Source organism: Physeter macrocephalus, unplaced genomic scaffold (genome assembly GCF_002837175.3).
Source record: "Physeter macrocephalus isolate SW-GA unplaced genomic scaffold, ASM283717v5 random_189, whole genome shotgun sequence".
Classification (NCBI taxonomy): Eukaryota; Metazoa; Chordata; class Mammalia; order Artiodactyla; family Physeteridae; genus Physeter; species Physeter macrocephalus.
In genome coordinates, this window is record NW_021145460.1 from 79,166 (window position 1) to 99,039 (window position 19,874).

General features: G+C 59.4%; 1 protein-coding gene across 3 annotated transcripts; it reads right to left on the reverse strand.

Moving 5' to 3' along the window:
- Nucleotides 1–1,461: 1,461 nt before the first annotated feature.
- Nucleotides 1,462–17,084, reverse strand: GTF3C5 (general transcription factor IIIC subunit 5). 3 transcript variants are annotated; one of them, XM_024117337.2, is made up of 11 exons: nucleotides 16,740–17,084; nucleotides 14,565–14,784; nucleotides 13,098–13,296; nucleotides 8,516–8,711; nucleotides 7,285–7,389; nucleotides 6,155–6,269; nucleotides 5,651–5,731; nucleotides 5,150–5,247; nucleotides 4,078–4,160; nucleotides 3,252–3,394; nucleotides 1,462–2,338 (listed from the first exon to the last, which is right to left on the reverse strand). In XM_024117337.2, exons 1-11 carry the CDS (start codon nucleotides 16,884–16,886, stop codon nucleotides 2,133–2,135), a joined length of 1,593 nt encoding a protein of 530 aa, XP_023973105.1. In that variant the 5' UTR covers nucleotides 16,887–17,084; the 3' UTR covers nucleotides 1,462–2,132. The 3 variants fall into 3 exon arrangements, with proteins under 3 accessions (XP_023973105.1, XP_028340262.1, XP_028340263.1); XM_028484461.1 differs by having other exon boundaries at nucleotides 1,462–2,443; XM_028484462.2 differs by lacking the exon at nucleotides 1,462–2,338 and having other exon boundaries at nucleotides 3,258–3,394; nucleotides 4,074–4,160.
- Nucleotides 17,085–19,874: the final 2,790 nt, after the last annotated feature.

Consider the following 19,874-nt stretch of genomic DNA (forward strand, 5'->3'; position numbering starts at 1 on the left):
TGGTGCCCAGATTGGGGTGTCTAAACACCATTTCCACACCAAGGAAGGTGGCACCCTGGAGCAACGGCTAGGCTGGATCTAAGACAGGAAATGCAGTGGAGGAGCCCGGGCCATCACAGTGGCTGGAGGCAAGAAGGCACGGAAGACCAGAGGGTGCGTCAAAGGACACAGGACCCAACCTGGGGCTGCTCTCAGGCCAGAGACGAGACAAGTAGGGCAGCAAAAAGCATGAGTGCGACTGATTGAAACAGATCATTACAAAGCTAAAAGCACCCCCCGGTCATCATTGGTCATTGCTATGGAGCCATAAATGAGGCCAGTGGATGAGGGTGACAGCACCCGAATCTGCTGGTCAATCAATGCTCATGTCACTAAAGGGACCCAGCAGACATCGGTGCCTCCCAACTGGATGGGCACATTTGAAGCTGAACTGCTGTTAATTTGTTAAGTGTGATGATAGCGTCGCTGTGTTTTGAAAACAAGAAGTCCTGATGTGTTAGACACACTCTGAAGTGTGGGATTTCCTTAAAACAATTCCAGCAAGACACAAATACGAAACAGAAAACGTGGGGAATAGAAGCAACAAGTTTGGTAGAAGGTAAAGCCATACGATGGATAAATAGGGGCTTATTATACAATACTCAGAACTTCCGTTCTGAGTATTTGCTGTTTTCCGTAATAAAATGCTTTTTAAAAGGGGGTGTGTGGGGGTGTTTAGGTTTCTAAGTAGGGAATCCCTGAATACTTTTCAAGAACCTGGGAAGCCCGTCCAATTCGGCACACAGAAGGCAGGTTCTGGGTAAGCTGGGGCTTAGCTGCAGAGGGAGTGTCCCTGCCCCGCCCCCCCGCCGGCATGCCTCTCTCAGGTCTGCACAGGGACCAAGGCGGCTTCTGGGAGGGGGGGCAGAACCCAGACCTCCTCCCCCTGAGCTTTGAGGTTAGCATGGCTCAGAAGTGGGGCCAGCCGCGGCGAAGATCCACCAGCAGAGGCCTCGGCCTGCGCGAAAGCGGTACCGAGGGGAGGGCCGCGGGGAGGCCCCGGCGGCTGTGGCTCATCCCCAGCGGCAGCGAGGCGCGCATCGGGGCGCTCAGCTCTACGAGGCCGGTTCCCAGAGCTGACCACTTCAGCCAACTGTGAGCCACTGGGGTTGCTGACCTGTCGTGGGCGGTGGGGGGGGGCTTGTCTGACTTGGGAACTTGGGGTCACGCTCTGTGGCCCAGCCTGCCGGCTGAGGAAGGGGCGACGGGGCTCATCTCTGGCTCAGGCAGTGTGTGCGGGGCTACTCCCCGGGGAGGGCAGGTTCAGCCCCACCCAGGGACCCTGCAACCCCTGGAAACCTCTGGTTTCACACCAGGCAGCCCTGAGACAAGGGTCTGTCTCCCGTGATCCTCTCACGAACACGTCCATTTGGAACAGGAAGGGATGAACGTGAGGCTGTAGGGCCCCCCGGGGCTGGCGTTACTTCTGGCTGCTCTCACCCGGCCCACCCGGCGAGGGGCGTCGGGCCTGTTCTCAGCCACCCCGGCCTCACCCACCACCAGGTCACTGAATGAACGACGGAAGGGACAGCCGAGGTCCAGCGGGAGCCCAAGCCCAGAGGCAAGAGGAAACCCCGCCCTGGCTCTGACAGCCCCACTGAGACGCCAAGACTCCTCGGGAAGATGTGTTTAATACGGACAATTCCAGCTGGGCCTGCCCTTTGTCAGGTTACCCCAAACGGTGGGGTCCAAACACAACGGCGGTCTTTGCCACCTGTGGCCACCGACCGGGCTCCTCGCCCCGTCCTCGCCTCAGCAGCTGCCAGGGCCGGCCCCGCCCCCGCTGCACCAGCTGCACCGCCAGCGCTCGCGGGTCTCAGCCAGAGGGAGGCGCTGGGCGCCGGCTCAGCCCGAGGGACACAGGGCTGGCTCGCGGCCGTGCGAAGCCGGGGCACGACCTTCGGGATGTCCCCGGGCACCCAGGGCCAGAGGGCAGCCCGGGCAGGACCAGGGTCAGCCGTGCCCGGCTGCTTTCCTCAGCGCGGCCGCCGAGGGCCATTCTGGCTGCTGCGGGCAGCACCAGGGGGCCCTGGCTTGTCCTGGGTCCCTCATCGGGCCTGGTCGGGGGGCCCAGCCTTGAGCCCAGGGCTGCATCACACATAGTCCAGAATTTCCGTCTCCATCTCATTCTCACTCCCGTCCGACGGCTTGAAGTCCTCCTCCCCCTCCTCCTCCTCCTCCTCCTCCTCCTCCTCTTCCTCCTCGTCCTCCTCCTCCTCCTCCTCGTCCTCCTCGTCCCCAGATTCACAGGTCAGCTGTTCTTTCCCACCGTCAGCTTTGGCTGGGCTGGAGAAGAGAGCTGGGCCAAAAGACAGGCCGTGTGTGTCCCGACGTCGGCTCCTGGGTGCGCCCACACCAGCTGTCGCTGGTCTCAGCCAGAGGCCCTCGGCTCCTGGGGGCCTGTCTACAAATACGGGTGTCTGGGCTCAAGCTCTAGAGAAGCTGCTTTGGCAAGCATGGACGGCTGGGGGACCTGGGACTCCAGTTTAACAAGCACTGCAGGGTACACTGAGGCCAAGGGCCTTGAAAACCTCTTCCCCGGAGGAGCCTCGGGCAGCTCGTGGGTCCCGTGGACTCCCCAGGGCTGTGCAGGGCTCTGTGTCAGTGCTTTTCTCAACTGGACTCTCAGAGGGGGGCTGCGTCCTAGAGAGGCTGAGGAGGCTGAGAACCCCCACTCCCATCAGCTCCATAGGGGCTGGTGGGTCTGGGACGCCCCCTCCCCGAGCCTGGGAGGAACCCCCGGGAGGGGACCTTTGGCTCGCTCTCCCCCAGCCCCATCAGACCTGCAGCGCGGCAGGGGCTCACCCCCCTTGCTCGCACGCCGTGCGGGGCTGCTCATCCTGGGAGGGGCAGGCAGTGCCGGGCGACAGGAGCCCAGGCCCCGCCGTCCCTGCCCTCCCTGCCCTCCCAGGGGAGACAGGAGCAACATGCCCACACGTGGCCAGAGGATGTAGGGTGACGCCAGGGCATAAAGCGGCGGCCCCCCTGGCGGCACTGGCCCTGTTCCAGCCCCAGCCCTCCGGGCCCGCCTCCTGCCTTCGACCCCCAGGGCGGAGCCCTGGCTCTGAAGGCCTCCCTCGCAACACTGTCAGGGCAAGAGGCTCCCACCTGGGTGCAATTTCCTGGGGAGCAGGTCCACTAGGGACACTTGCTCGGGCCCCGGAGGGGGGCCCAGAGCACCCAGGGCTTCCCTTCACCCCGAGCGCTCTCACCAGGCCTCTTGGAGCGGATGGTGTGCCGGATCATGAGGGACATCATGTCCCTCAGGTCGTCACTGGTCTTGGGGAGGCACCAGCCGTCCCGCTCTGTGCAGAGACTTTCAGCCCCGTCATTGCGGTGAATGATCTTCTGCAGCCTGGGCGGTGGGAGACAGAGTTCCAGGGTGGGGTCTCTGCTCCCAGGCGCCAGTAGGCGGTTCCGGCGGGGCTGGGGTTGTGCTCAGAAACGCAGCACTCAGAGCGCCATCCCGAGGGATGAGCACGGTCACGGAGGGCGTCCACGAGAGCCGTGTGCCCCCAGCCGGGGCCCCGGCCCCCACGCCGCACACAAGGCGGGCGTGTGCCGGGGCCCACCTGCCTGGTGAGAGCCTGAGCGTTCACCAGGCTCCAGGCTGGGTTAACACGCTCCCGTCTCCACCCGTCCCAGCACCCCTCCCCCAGGCTTTTAAACATCACTAGGAACAACTGGCTTAAAGGTTTCTGGGATTCTGATCAACTCCAGGGACTGGGGACCGTGTCAGGAACCCCCATGCGGGCAAAGGAGGAGGAAGGCAAAGACCCCGGCCCAGCGCCGTGCTCTGCGCGCAGCACGGCTGGCTGCTCAGAGGTGCGGCCCGAGGTGCGCCCGGGAAGCCACTCCCGAGGGCCGCGCAAGCCCGGGCAGAGGACTCCCAGGCGGCCGGCCTTCTCGCTGAGAGACTAAGGCTGACGTGAAGTGGGAGAGTCGCAGGAAACACTTGGGTTCCCGGGTGGTTTCTCTGCACTGACCCCGAGTCCCACGGTCCCCACCCCGGCATCTCGGGGCCCCGCACGTACGTACTCGTCCACGTTCAAGTCGCAAAACTGGTAGAACATCTGTCGGTACGGTGGCAAGGCCCCCTCCCGGAAGATGTAGACCGAGTCCTGGGAAAGGAGGGCAGAGACGGCACGGTCGGAGGGGGCGTCCCCGGGGGCGGGTGGCGCAGGAGAGCCCCATGCGTGGCTCCCACGGGGCCTCTCCCAGGGCGGCTGCCCTTCCTGCTCCCAGGACCTGGCAGGCCTGGCTCTTCTCCCCAGACTCAGGCGAGGCAGACGGGCCACAGGCCGGGGAGCCGGTGTGCAGAAAACGAGCCGCGACTCCCCAGGCGTCGAGGGGTGGTCGAAGCAGCCAGGCCCTCCCTTGGGCCCTGGGACCGTGAGCCGCCGGGGGCCGGGGCTGGGCTCTGCCTCGGCGCCTCCCAGCAGGGCCCTCCTCACACCTCTCTTCCACTGTCTGGTCATCTTAGGTGGCCCTGCAGGCCAGTTCCAGAGGTGGGGATAAAGGCCTAAGACAAGAGTCCTGGAGGAGGACGGCTGCTCTGGCGAGGGTCCGGGCCCTCCCTGAGGAGCGGAGACCTGACGCTGCTGGGAGACAGCCGCCCCACCCCCTCTACAAGGCAGGTGACTCCAGGGAGGGGGCCGCCCTGCCGGCCTCCTCCCGAGCCTGGAGCAGCTCACGTCGGCCAGGCACGGCAAGGGCCCCTGGGAGTCACCGCCCCCGTTGCGCGACTGTGCTAACGAGAGCCTGAGCCTGTGAGGGCGCCCCGCGCCCAGCCCGCGGCCGCTGGGGCGCAGACGGTCCGCTCTGGCTCCGGGCTCACAGCGCCCGGTGCTCCCCAGCCCCGCGGCTGCCCCGCGGGGCTGCTGGTGTCTGAGCCCCTCCCTAGGACGTGCCCAGGAGGTCCCCAGCACCCACACCCAGAGGCTGTCCCGGGAGGCGGGAGTCACGTAAAGGCACTGGGAGGGCAGAGCAGCCCCAGTCGGGACAGGCGGGGCTGGGGGCTGTGTGAGGGGTCCTGGGCCTGCCCGAGGGAGGGGCCGCCGCTCCCCGCTCCCGGGCTCTCACCCAGGCAGGCAGCTCAGGGGACACCCACCTTGAGCTTGTACTTGTTGGAGGCCGACTTGCGTGCACTGGCCGACCCCGAGGGATCCAGGCCCTGCTTCAGGTCGTGCATGGTGGCGAGCTGGCTGGCTGCGAGGGGACCACGGCAGGGCTTTGGAATACGGGGGGGCGGGGGGTTTCTCCCGCCCCCCCGCCCTGCCCTCCTGGCTGCACCCTCCCTCCCCGGGGTGCGCGGGCCAGCAGTGCCCTGGAGTGACCTCCTCGGGAAGCCCCTCCCCATCCCACCGTCCGGATGCCCATCTTCCCCAGCCCTTTACTCGGTTTGTTTTGGTTTTTTTTTGTTGTTTTTTTTTTTTTTTTGCGGTACGCGGGCCTCTCACTGCTGTGGCCTCTCCCGTTGCGGAGCACAGGCTCCGGACGCGCAGGCTCAGCGGCCACGGCTCACGGGCCCAGCCGCTCCGCGGCACGAACCCGTGTCCCCTGCATCGGCAGGCGGACTCTCAACCACTGCGCCACCAGGGAAGCCCCTTACTCGTTTTTTTGACGGTGATGGGGAGGCTGTAGTTGTAGGTGCTGCGCTTGGCCTTGACGGGCATGTCGCTGGGGGCGTAACCTGCCGGAGGGGGGCGCGCATCAGGCGGGGTGGGCACGGAGCCCCGTCTGGCAGCCACAGGCGCACCGGGGCTCCCTGGGGCGGCTCCTGAGAAGGTGACTCAGGCCCCCCGCTGGAGTGACAGGAGCCGCCGCGTCCTGGTGCTTTGTGTGCGGGGGTGGGGGTGGTCACCACGGGCCAGGGACAAGAGACTGACCGGACGCCTGGCCTGCAGCACAGCAGCTGTATGTAGCCACTAGGGCGTCACCGCAGGAGCCAGGACGAGAGCTCGGGTCCTCGTGTCTGCGCTATTCTGTCCCTAACAGTCCCACCAAGGGGGGAATATATCCTCTCCACGTGGATATATTCTTATTACAGAAGAGAATGCTGGAAACAGAAAGTGATAAAGGGAAAAGGAAAGCAAAGGTTTCAGTAATTGTTTACCGTATTTCATTCCACAACGGATTCGGAAGTCAAGGACTTGATAAATCTTGGCGTCTGGGTGTTTTCGGGGGTCGTACCCGAATCGAATCCACAGGCTTCTCCAGGGGCCTGTTATCTGAGACAGAAAGGGCGGGAGTGCGAAGTGCGGTCGAGGCCGATCCCCGGCCCCACTGAGGTGCAGGCCCAGGTGGCTGCCCAGATGGGGCAGCACCACACCCCCAAGAGTTGGGGACAGGCTCTGGAACCCTGCCCCCCAGCTCGCACGTGTGGCTCGGTCACCTCGGATAGGTCACTTGGCCTTTCCAGGCCTTGGTCTTCCTGTCAGATGGCGTTTTTGTGAGGATTAAATGAGACGGTGCCCCTGAAGCCCTCACCGCAGTGCCCGGCACAGAGCAAGAGCTCAAGAACTGTCACAACTGTGACAACTGTGCTAATGGATGGGAGGCACTGTCCCCAGACAGCGCTCCCGAGGTCCTTGGGTCCCGAGAGCCAATGCGGAAAGGCAGGCAGCAGCTTTGTGAGGTCGGTCTAAGCCCAGGAGGATGAGCCCGCCTCATGCCCCCCACCTCCTGGCCATCACGTCACGGTCACGTTGTCCACTTGCCTCCCCAGGCCCCAGGTGGGACCCACCCTTGGCCGGCAGGAGCTCTTCCTCACAGCACCTTGGGGAATCTCAGTGACGACAGCCCCATCTCCATGCCCTCCTGGACTGACCCCCACTGAACGCCCCTCAACCCAGGGAGAATGCGTGAAGGCAGGTGGCACTGTGGTTAGGGGCCCAGGTGCTGCAGCCAAATAGGCCAGGGTCCCCAGGGGGCTCTGCCACTCCCCGGCTGTAGGATCTGGGCCCACCAGGTCACCAGTCTGAGCCTAGCCTCTTCATCAGAGGTCCCAACCCTGCTGCCATCCCCCACGGAAGCAGAAAGGATGCTATGCACATAGCACTTAACCCAGCGCCCGGTCCTTAGAGAGCTCTCCATACAAGGCCATCAAAAAATGTATAATCCCTTTAACCAGCCATCCTCCGGGTGCCGGGACAGGGCCGCCTGCCCTTGCTGGGGCTCTGAGGTCACGTCAGGGATCAGGGCGACCCTGGTGGGGAGCAAGGTGGGCGGCGGGTGGACACTCACCATGTAATAGGCCATGAAGGGCAGCAAGACCTTGAGCTTGTCGGGGTGGACGCTGATGTTGGCCTTGACAGCGTTACGGGACCAGATGGGGCGGATTTCGAACAGCTGGAGGGTCAAGGCAGAGGCTGAGGAGAGCACAGGCAGCTTCCCCGCCCGCCCCAGGCTCCCCGCATGGTGTGGCCCCAGAGGACCTTCCTGAGAGGGGCGGGGGTGGACGGAGCAGGGGCCAGGCAGGTGGGGAGGGGCCTCTGCGCACGCCCACTCGTCCCGCCCTCGGAAGCGCCCTGCCCACCCCGCACGTGTCAAGGGCGGTTGCAGGGCCTGGGGGTCCTGAAATGACCACGAGAGACGCTGTCCCTGCCCTTAGGCAGCTCTAAGGGCAGCGGGGAGGCAGGGGACCAAAGGAGCCAGAGCAGGGCCAGGAGGGGGACGGGCCGGAGCGCTGGGACCCGGAGCAGCCCCAGAGGGCAGGGCCTGAGCTGGGACGTGATGAAGGCCGCAGGGGACGGCCCAGCCCCTCCCAGTGGGAGGGCTGTGAAAGGCCAGTGGGGCTGGAGTGGGAGGGCCAGGGTGGGAGCGGCCCTGAGCCAGCTGGGAGATGGGGCTGTGTCCAGAGGACAGTGAGCGGCCTTGGAGAGTGGCCCCCATTTCCCCCCGACCTAGTGACTGCTAGAAACATAACAAGGTGTCCACCACTTCAGAAATAACAGCCCACCCCGCCCCCGTCCCACACCCAGGGGACAGTCAAGTTCAACAGGGGCAGAGGCAAGCGTTGGTCAGCAGTGATGTGCTGAGCAGCTACTGTCCACACGTGTGGCGATGCAAGGACCAGAGTCCCCTGGCCTGGGTCTTCCGGAACCTGCAAGCCAGCGGGCAAGGCAGCAGGCCGCCTCCTCCCAGGGCCCCTGTGCACCCCAACTCTAACGGGGAGGAAGCGCCGGGCCCGGTGCGCACCAGGTGCCCCGTCTGGTGTGCTGCGGCCAAGGACCGGATGAACAAAAGCTTCCGGAATCCCGGAGCTCCACGCCGAGGTCACATCTGGACAACGTTTACCATCCCAAAGGCACCTCTAATGAGTTTTAAGGAGCACTTTCAAATCTGGGAAGGCAGGGCTTATATTGGCATAGCTTTAGATGTAACATCTGGAGGTGAAGAGTTCCCATGTGTTAATAAATGAGCTTAAAACAAGGACGGGGCCAGTGCAGAGGTGGCCGGAGGGGGCAGGGCTCACCTTCCTCAGCTCCTCCTCCACCTTGTGGTCCACGGGGTTGGTGCAGACCTTCCTCCAGGTCTGGGCCGCAGCCTCTAGCGGCTGCTCGGGTACCTCATCCCCCTCGAAGTTGACAAAGATGGCATTGTGAGGGCGCCGGGCCCTGCTCAGGCCGATCAGGTTCTCCCCGGAGACGGAGGGGTTGTTGTAGCCTTCCCTAGGAGCAGAGAGCCGCTGAGGGCAGGAGCGCCAGCCGTGGGCCCGGCTGGACCACGGGCAGCCCACGTGTGGGCGCTTTTCCCTGGAATCTGGGTGAGGGGCGGATCTCAGCCCCGGCCGCTGAAGGCAGGCGCCTGTGTTCTCAGGCTGATGGCCAGGACAAGAAGGGGCAGCGAGTGCGCGCCAGCTCAGAGAGGCTCCGAAGCAGGGCCAGGCCAAGAGTCCCAGAGGCTGGGGTGTGGGCAAGGGCCCCTGCCGTGAGGCTGGTGGCCTCACAACTGCGTCGCGTCGTGCACAGCACCGTCCAGCCAGTGAAAAGCTGGAAACAGCCCGGATGCCCAGCAGGCAGGGACAGGGGAATCAGCCGAGGCGCGGGCGGCCACACGGGAACCACTAATCAGCCGTCAGACCGCAGCTGTGCTTACTGCCGTCCGCAATTCGCTTATCTAACCCTCGAAACAATCCTACGAGGAAGGACCCATTGCCCATGAAGTCACTGAGGCCACAGGGGTTGGAAACCTGCCTCGAGCCAGAGCCCGAGGTGACGGAGCTGGGACTTGAGCCCAGGGAGGCTGGCGGGGCTGCTAACCTCCGTCCTGCTCGGAAGCATCTCGATGATACCGCGGTAAAGGGAGGACGGACACTACCAGACGCTCTCGTCACAGAGCACAGAGGCTCAAAGAAGGGCTCTGGGGACCTCCCTGGAGGTCCAGTGGTTAGGACTCCGGGCTTCCACTGCAAGGGGCCTGGGTTCGACCCCTGGTCAGGGACCTAAGATCCATCCCGCAAGCCGCACAGTGCGGCCAAAGAAAAAGCGGGGGACGGGGCTCTGCCACCAGCTGTTAGCACAGAACACACAGGGCCAACGACTCCTAAGAGGCTCAGAGCGCTTCCCTCTGAGGTGGGACGTCAGGAACATCACAGCTTCGCTAAAGCAGGGGGAACAGCACGAGGAGCCCCCACAAGCCCACCATCAGCTTCCACAATTGCCGTCACAGGGCCAATTTCACGCCAGCCAGGCCCCACCCCAAACCCACTCAATTATTCTGTAGTGCATTTCAAAGTATGTCCTGGATGTCACACAGGTGATTAATACCTTTTAAATTTGTTTCCATTTTACCATTATTTTCTACATGAGTACATACCATCTGCATATTTATAAAGAAAAACAAAGTGATTTTTCACGTTGGGAAACAAAATTACAAAGACGGGATCAAATCTGTGCCTTTTTTAAAAAACATGACTCCGGGCTTCCCTGGTGGCGCAGTGGTTGGGAGTCCGCCTGCCGATGCAGGGGACGCGGGTTCGTGTCCCGGTCCGGGAGGATCCCGCATGCCGCGGAGCGGCTGGGCCCGTGAGCCATGGCTGCTGGGCCTGCGCGTCCGGAGCCTGTCCTCCGCGACGGGAGAGGCCACAACAGTGAGAGGCCCGCGTACCGCAAAAAATAAAAAAATAAAAAAATAAAAAATAAATAAAAAACATGACTCCATTTGAAACCATCCTGAACACTATCCTGTTTTCCAAGACAACTCCCCGAAGCCCCAGACACCCCCGAAGGAAAGCCCCGGGCGCTCCCTCTGGGCCAGGCGGCGGCAGCAGGGAGCGGGCTGCCTGCCCACCCCCCTCAACTGCCTCGAGGAGGGGGGACCCCCGTCAGGCCAGCTTCCCAGCCTGTCCTCTGCCCACTGGCCATATAGGAAGCTCAGCCTCCCTGGACCCAGGAAAGCCAGCAAGGCGGGGGCCAGGCCTCCGCTGCCGGCCCTCGGTACCCATGAGGGCCATCAGAGCAGAAAAATCGATGGCAGCCCTGGGAGAAAAGGCAGGTTCCTTCCACGCGCTGGAAAATCGATAAACGACATGGGAGAAGAACAGGGCCTGTGGGTTCAAGGGCAGCCGGCCCTCCACCCTTGTCCCCTTCCCAGAGGCTGGGAGACAGCTGTTTGCTGGCCCTACAGGACAGAGCAGTGACTCTGACGCTGCCACCCAGCATCAGGGCCGGCAATGCGGGGCGGGGGACGGGTGCCTCTAGTTCCTTCTACATATTTTCGTTTCTGACCGTAAGAGTAAAATGCTTGTGGAGGGGAAATAAGTTTCAAATTTCAGAAACATGTACATTGTAAAAATTTGAAACTCTCATAATGAGTATAACATACGCACAGAAAACTGCACACTCTAGGGTTTTCAGCAGGGAGGGAATGGACCCGATTCCTTGCAGTTATACGTTTCTATAATGTCTGGTCTTTTCTAACAAGCACAATTTACTCCTGCAGTCAGAAAAAGGGTGGGGGGGGGCGCGTTATGGACTCAACTGGCCTGAGAGACATCGACCCTTGTCTGGCTCTCGACTTACTTTTTTTTTTTTTTTTTTTTTTTTTTTTTTGCGGTCTAAAGTGCACTGTTGTGTTTTGTTTTTTGGGGTTTTTTTTGCGGTACGCGGGCCTCTCACTGCTGCGGCCTCTCCCGTTGCGGAGCACAGGCTCCGGACGCGCAGGCTCAGCGGCCACGGCTCACGGGCCCAGCCGCTCCGCGGCACGTGGGATCCTCCCGGACCGGGGCAGGAACCCGCGTTCCCTGCATCGGCAGGCGGACCCTCAACCATTGTGCCACCGGGGAAGCCCTCGACTGACTTTTGAGGCAACGGGGAAACGGAGCGAGGACTGGGCCCTGGATGACGTGAAGGACACTGTTAACGTTTGCTCATTCTGAGGACAGCGCTATGGCTAAGTTAAAATAAACCAAGTCCTTCCCAGTTAGAGACACACACTTGGTTCTGGAGGATGCGATGTGAGGCTGGGGGTGGAGGTGCTGGGGAGGTGAAACCAGCAGCAGAAAGTTGAAGCTGGTGACGTAGGGGGGCGTCCATCAGACACTCCTCTCTCCTTTTGGAACTCCCCAGAATATATTTTTTAAAGGAAGGGAACAATACACCTTCCTCCTTAGCATAAAATCTAGGCTCCTTTCTGTGGCCGTGGGGCCCTCACCCCAGCCCTCCCTCTGCTCTCTGTGCTTTGGGGGCAACACCCCCGACTGTCCTTTGCGTGTGCCAGCCCCCTGGTCTGGAACGTTCTCCCCGATCTTCACCTACCCGGCTCTGTCATCACACAGGTCTGTTTCAAAGGTCAGCTCCCCCGAGGACCCTCCCGCACCCCACTCACTGTCCATGACAGCCCACTCCCCACTTATCTCCTTTAAGACACACACCTGCCCGCAGGCTCCCACCACACACTCATCCTTCACTGGGGCTCCACAGGCTCCCCAGCCCCCGGCCCTGCACGGAGCCGCCTGTCGCGTCCCCACTGACACTGGCTCCAAGGGGAGCCCTGGGCCCCGACAGGCAGTCAGTACTCGTTGATGGAAATATCTGACGAGGGAAGAGAAGCTTCTCGCCCTCCCGCCCCTCTGCAGATAACTGTTCTGGGCCCAATCTTCCCGATCTTTCCAGGCTTCTATTATCACCCAGTTTACTTTTATAGCACAGAGTCTGCTCTAGCACCCGCTTTTCCTAGAGCAAGGTTTCTGGACACGAGCCACGTGGGCCCATGGAGCCCGCTTTCTTAAAGGCTGTGCGGTCTTCCTTGGCACAGATAGGCTGTCGTTTAGTTAACTACGTCATCCCTATTAGTGGACTGATCACTCAGTTATCCACTTTATCAAACTCTGCCCGGCACCCAGAGTTTCCCAAAGCTTCAGTCGTTCAGCCCTCTAACAACGCCGAGAAGTGAGTACCGTTACTCTTATCATCACCCCTGTTACAGGCGGGGAGGCTGGCGCGGGAGGTCGGGGCTCAGCTGCCCGGCCTGCGATGCGGGATCACAGGTCCAGGACCTGAGCACGGGCCCCCGCCCCGCCGGGCCCTCTCACCGGCTTCTTGCTGCTGCCCACAGCCAACCAACCAGAAAACGATCTTGTCAGTGTATCTTTGAGCACAGAGGCGACAGTCACTGTGGGATAAATTCCTACAGGCCGCCTGGTCGTCAGGAAAGAACCTTTAAAACTGTAATAGATTCTGCCAGGTTGCTCTCCAAAAAATATCGACCTCGCTCCCAGGGCTCCCGTGGCAGGGGGCGTCTGTCTCTCCACACCTCAAGGTACGCGCTTTGGGGGAGGGGTCTAAGTCCAAAGGCAACATCCTGATTCACACTCTGGTGTGGCGACAGCCCTGGGCAAGGCCTCCGGGTGGGGCGCAGGGACCAGGGCTGGTTGCTGACACCCTGGTCAGGGCCCCTGGGCACCAGTGCTCTGTTGCCGGGGCCCCGGGCCTGAGTAAAGCCGGCCGCCCTGGCCGCCTGACCCGTGAGCGGAAGAGTCCAGCCCTCCGAGCGCGCGCGGGGCCCCCGCCCTGAGCCCCGAGGCTGCGGCGCGGCGGCCTCAGGGGGGCGCTTACCGGTGCTGTGTCTCCGGGCGGTAGGAGTAGTCCACCGGGGTGTCCAGCCTGGAGAAGATGGGTGGGGGAATGTAGAGCGGCAGCTCCTGGTGGAAGAAACCCTCCTTCTCGGGCTTGAGCATAAGCACCTTGCTGTACATGGACATGTGCCTGCCACCCGCCTCCGTGTGCACGGCCAGGTACTGGAAGTCGGACATTCCTGGCGAGAGAGGTAGACAGACGGCGGACACCCTATTACACCCGCCCAGGCACTGGCAGCTGCCACGCACCAGCACCCACGTCTTCTCGGGTGCACTGAGCGGGCCTCGCAGGGGAGGCTGCCGGGCAATGGTAGCAGGACCCCAAACAACACGTCCGAGTCGCTTCTGGGAATTCAGCCCGGTCGCTTGGATAAATACTACTTTGGGGGGTAGGGGAGTTACATGGTACGTGAGGATAAAAGTCCAGGTCAGTGCTTCTTAGACTGTACCGGGCACATGACTCACCTGGGATCTTGCTAAATACAGAGGCTGAGGTGTTGCATTTCTAACAAGCTCCCAGGTGAGGCCCATGCTGCTGGTCTGGGACACACACTGAGTGGTGAGGTACCGGCTCAGTTAGAGAGAGAAAGAAACGGATCACTTGGGAAGCCTCGTCCCGGGAAGGACGGCCCTCTTTGGTGAATACCACTTTCCACCAGAATGATGGACGTTCCAAATGCCCAACTTGTGGGATCCCAGGCCCTGTTTTAGTTTCTTTACACTTTCTACCCCCCTCTTCCTTCCTTTTTGGTCTTTATTCTCTTCAGTCTCTATCTTAGAACTGCAGCTGCAACTACAGATACTCTTGAGGCTTGTTCGTAATTCGCCAAGTACCATACGTGTGCGTGAACCGGCACTCGGGCATCATCTCTGTGAATCTCCACGAGGGCCTGAGGAGCTCCGGGCTCCCACTGCACAGACAGGGAGACCGAGGGAGGCTGAGGCAGGCTCATCTCCCCCTCTCCACCCCACGCCTTAGCACCTCCTCCCAGGGGTTCCCTGGGGGGAGCAAACTCGATTGAGGACCCCACGGGAGACATCCAGTTGGCTGAGAGTTCAAAGGACATAAGGTCCCAAGGGGCTGAGGTGATCTGGGAAGGCTTCAGAGGGTCGGCAAGACCAGCAGCAGTCAAGACCAGGGAGATCCCCAAACACGAGGGCGGGGGTGGGGTTGAAAACTGGAGGCCTGTGGGCCAGTTTTATTTGGCCCCATAAAGCGGCTTTAACAATGAGATTTCTCAGAGAATTCCAGCTTCTCTTAAGAACGCAGAAAACCGAGCAGCAACGAGCAGGGCCTCCGGGACAGGGCCTGCGCTCTGCCACTCCCCTCAGGCCTGGGCATATCCGGGCCCCCTTCACCGGGTGGATGACCCATGCAGCTCCTGCAGGCACGAGGGACGCAGGCCCTGAAATAACCCAGTGCGGTAAGAATGCACTTTGCAGTTACCTTGAAATTTGTAAACGGTGGAGACGATGCCAAGGCTCTCTATGTCGAACGTGACCTTGGGGTTAGCCTCAGTCCCCGGCGCCCCCCTCTGCCGCCTCATCTTCCTCTTGATCCGGAGCAGCAGGCTGCTGGTACCGAAGCGGTTGGCACACACGGGGTGGCAGTAGGGGTCCTTGGGCCGGAAGTACAGCTCCAGCCTCTTAGTGGGGTCTGCATAGATCTGCGGCGAGGTCAAAGGAGACAGAGTGAAGCGGAGGGCAGCAAAGCAGCTGGCAGCTCCTCCCTCGATGAAAGCCCGATGGCGACCCAGGTGGCCAGGGAAGGGCCAGGAGGTTTTTTCTGTTTCGTTCTGAGCTTTTAATTCCCCAAAGACTCATTTTTCAAACCCAAGTATCTTAGCTTTTATCTGGTAGGGAAAATGAAGACAGTCTCTTCCTTCTAAGAGGTTGTAAAGTTGGAGACAATAACTGTCAGTAAAGCCATTGTCTCTCGAGTGACAGGTCAGTGCGGGTAACCACCTACTCTTCTGGCAGCACTTCACGGAGGTGTCACCCCCGTGTCTGCCGTGGAGAGCCTGGGTGGGAGTTGAATGATTTGTCTAGGGCTTCTTCTCTAGGAACTACCCACCCCAAAGGGTCCTGGTATTCAGGCTCATATATACAAAAGTTTCGAGGTCCACAGGAGATAAAATCAACAAGTAACAAGCACTTTGGCCCTGACTAGTGTGACTTATCCTTTCCACGCCTTGGTTCCTTCTCCTTAAAATGGACATAATAACAGTACCTACTCATCAGACTGTTACAGTGATAAAATGGAAGTATATGTAACGCACTTAGCCTGGCACCTAAATCATGGTAATGTGTCATCGATATAGGAATGCTTGTCCCACATGGGGTAAGAGGGACACAGTAAGTGTCAGCTGTGAGCGTGTGAAAGCACCAACAATGTTAACTAGGCCAAGGTCATCTACTTGCTGGTCTGCTGGCTCCCCAACACCCAGGACAAAACCTGGCCCTTAGCGGGTGCTCGGGAAGCATCTAGGGGAAGAAGGTTAAAAAGAGCCCCTATTGTCAGGAAACAGGTCTATGAGACTGCTGCGCTGGGAATGACCCCAGATGTGGGGCTGGCACAGAGGAGGTGCACAAGAAACAGGAATGGAATGAATGAATGACCAGTCTCTTCCCAAAGGGGTCACACTGAAACTGGGTCCAAACATCCCTGGCGTTAGCAGGAGCAAGGGTCCTGGTCAATGCCGCCGTAAAGTAAGTCAGAATAAAAGAAGAAAACATGACTGACTGGGCCTCTACTGGCCTCCTGTGCTTAATGACAGGTTCAAGGTTTTTCAGTATTCATAAAGGATGAGGCAGCAGAATTAAGAGTTCAGACTTCAGAGGGAGGTGTGCATGCGTTCAAATTCCCACTGTACCACGTAGGAGCTTGTTTGACCCAACCTTTCTTCCTGTGTCTTTATCAGAAAAATGGAAATAATAATGGTAACTAACTCACTAGATTGTCGTGAAGATTCAATCATGCATTTGACGAGTATTTTGGAAGCAGACACAGTTATGGATATTAGGACCACGGGAAGTCCCGTTCTCATAGAGTTTACAGCCTCAGAGCCAAGGGTCCAAGACAGACAATAAACACATTAAAACATAATTTCAGATTGGAATTAGAGGTTAGCTGCTAGCAGCCACTTTAGTAAGGGCAGTCAAGGAAGGATTCTCTAAAGAAGAGACACAGTAAATTGTTAGCTATTACTACTTTTAACACTAATAACATAATCCTTCCTCCCCGTCTCATGGTAGGCCAACGGTTCTTAATCTCCCCGTACCTCAGTTTTCCGCTCTGTGAAATGAGGAAGTGGCAGCCCAGCACAACCTGGGGAGCGGGGGGTGGGTGCAATTGAGCTCCGTTCATGGCAGTAATGATGGGATGGAATGGACACCCTCTCCCCTCTCTGGGTCTCCCCTGCAGTCCTCTTCCCTCCGATCCCAGGGATAAACTGTCCACGCCCGGCGGTCTTGAAGCAAATCCCCGCCCACTGGCCGCTCCAGAGCCGACCTCGAGCTCCGTTGCCAAGGAAACCTCACATCCCTGGGTAGTCCCGCCCCTCGGCCGTAGTCTAGCGACTCAGACCTCCCCTCGGGTCCCCGGAGACTCCCCGCTCCTCACCCGGGAGACTCCTTCCTCGCCGCCCAGGGTCTGCAGCATCTTGGACACGTCGCGCACCACGCCCGGGTACTCCACACACACCATGTGCTGCTCGCGCCGCAGCTCCACGGGGACGGCGACCCCCGGACCCCGGTCTGCCGCCGCCATCCTGCCAGTCTCGTCGGGCCCGCCGCGGGCCGTCCCTCCCCGAGCTCCTAGAGGCCTCGCCTGAACTGTTCCGCGAAGGAATCGTTCCGGGCTTCCTCCCCGCTCGCGTTTGTCTAAATCCCTGAGTTCCGCGAGGCTCGAAGGCCTCTGGGAGCACACCCCCGAGGTGAGGCCCCGAGGCTCGGGGTAAACGACAGCCCGTCCCTCAACTTCGTGTTTAAAATGAGGAGGGTGGGAACCCGAGGGGCGGGGTAAGGACCTGTCTCCTCCACCAACCTGCGAGGGACCCGGAGGCTTGTAAGACACGCCCATTCCTTTAGCCAATGAGAACCCGAGGGACACGCCGAACTTTTTAGCCAATGAAGAGTCAGAAGGAAGCGAAGTTTCAGCCCCCTCCTTCCGCTTGCATAGGTTTTTAGCCAATAATGAACCAGGACTAGGCCGGGTCTCCGCCCCTTCCTCGGATCCCACCCAATGACAGCTCGAGGGCGGGCTCGAGGCAGACTTCCGGCCTGTCTTCTTGAGTGCTGAGGCCCCAGAAATGAATTGGTTTCCTGACGCCGGGTCCGCCGGAGCGGTTTCTTGGGGGCTCGGACCCCCACTCCTGCTGGCCGCCCTAGAACGGAGGCCAGGAGCAGTTTAATCAGGAAATGGGGAGCGCCAGGGAATTTCACTTTGAATCTTTTTTTTTTTTTTTTTTTGGCCACGCCGCGGGCTGTGCGGGGTCTCAGTTCCCCGACCTGGGATTGAACCCCCCGCAACTGGGCAGCGAAAGCCCGGAATCCTAACCACTAGACGATCAGGGAACTCCTGGGAGTTGTGCTTTGAATGCACGCCCACCTCCACACACGGAAAACCGGGAGCGCCCCCCTCCCCCCGTGAGAGCTCGGGGCAGAATGCGGGTGTGTGTCCTTCGTTTCTTAGACAGTTATTTAGCGCCTGCTGTGTGCTGGGAACTACTCAGAACCTAACAGAGGAGCGAAGCATTAAGTGAGCTGCTGTGGAAGAACCTGAAAGGAGGGACCGGGGCCATTCTAGGAAATGACGGAAGACAAAACTGTTAACAGCAGGCAGGTAGCTAGGTAGGAGAAGAGAAAGAGGGGCAGGGGCCAGGTGGCAGGGGGTCCATGGGCAGACAAAGAAAAACAGGAACCTCCAGACTGACAGGAAACCACACATTTTGAGTGATAAGCGTCCTGGAAACATACAAAGAAAGATGAGGAAAGGCGGGAATCTCTTGCGTCCAAATGTAACGTGTTGCTCCTTATGCTCTCATTACAACAAAATTAGCCTCACAGAAGTACCCATCGTGCACCGACGCCATGACAATTCTCATCTAAGCTAAATAAGGACGAAAATCCCTCCTACCCTCGGGAAGGTGGAGCTGGGATGAAAATCAGGGAATACGAACCCCAAACTCCTTCCCCAGTGAATATACCGCCCCTTCCTTTGTATGCCCCTCATAACTGGCCTGCCAAAGAAACCCAGGACAGCAGCTCTTCACCTGTCTGCTCGCTCTCCTTCTGAGAGGGTATTCTTTTTTTTGTTGTTGCGGTACGCGGGCCTCTCACTGTTGTGGCCTCTCCCGTTGCGGAGCACAGGCTCCGGACGCGCAGGCTCAGCAGCCACGGCTCACGGGCCCAGCCGCTCCGTGGCATGTGGGATCTTCCCAGACCGGGGCACGAACCCGCGTCCCCTGCATCGGCAGGCGGACTCTCAACCACTACGCCACCAGGGAAGCCCTGAGAGGGTATTCTTGCTTAAATAAATTCTCACTTTACTTTCTTAACCTCCCTGCTTCGTCTCTGAATTCTTTCGCGATGAAAAAAGAACCATAAATTCACCAGGAACAAAACTATAGGGGGCAAAGTAGGGGGAGATGAAGGGTCAGAGATCGACATAGGCCAGACCTAAAAAGGATGTACCTAACGGATTGGCTTTTTCTGAGTGCGATGGAGAGCCTTTGAAGGGTTTTATGCAGGGAGTGCCAGAATCTGATTTATGCATTTAAAAGACTCTATATGGCTGTTGTGTAGAGAATAGACCAGAAAAGGCAAAAGTGGATTCAGATAAACCAACAGAGAGGCTGCATAATCCAGGTAAGAGATGCTGCCTGGGGTCAGGGAAGTGGCAGTGAGGATGGAAAGAAGGGACTGGGGACTTACCTGGTGGTCCAGTGGTTAAGACTCCGCACTCCCGGGGCTTCCCTGGTGGCGCAGTGGTTGAGAATCTGCCTGCTAATGCAGGGGACACGGGTTCGAGCCCTGGTCTGGGAAGATCCCACATGCCGTGGAGCGGCTGGGCCCGTGAGCCACAACTACTGAGCCTGCGCGTCTGGAGCCTGTGCTCCGCAACAAGAGAGGCCGCGATAGTGAGAGGCCCGTGCACCGCGATGAAGAGTGGCCCCCGCTTGCCACAACTAGAGAAAGCCCTCGCACAGAAACGAAGACCCAACACAGCCCAAAATTAATTAATTAATTAAAAAAAAAAAAAAGACCGCACTCCCAATGCAGGGGGCCTGGGTTCGAGCCCTGGTTGGGGAACTAGATCCTACATGCATGCCGCAACTGAAAAAGCAAACAGACAAACAAAAAAGGATCCCGCACTCGGCAACTAAGATCCCACGTGCCACAACTAAGACCCGGTGCGGCCAAATAAATAAATAAATACTTAAAAAAAAAAAAAAAAAAAAAAGGAAAGAAGGGATCGGATTTGAGGATGTCACGGGATAAAAATCAGTAGGAGCAAGGGACCCCTTGGATATGGGTACCCCAAGTTTCCCAAGTGATTTCTGAATCGAGATTACCTCATTATTCTAGATGGATTTAAGAAGGCCAAATAAATGGCTGTAAAGACCACGAAATACATTTTTAAAAGAAAAGTGTGTAATCTGAGTGTGAGATATATGTCATCGGCTGGGAGCCCCGAGACTTTAAAAGAAGGCCCCTCTGAGAGCATGGTCAGGGATCAGCCGAGAGCATGTGGAGG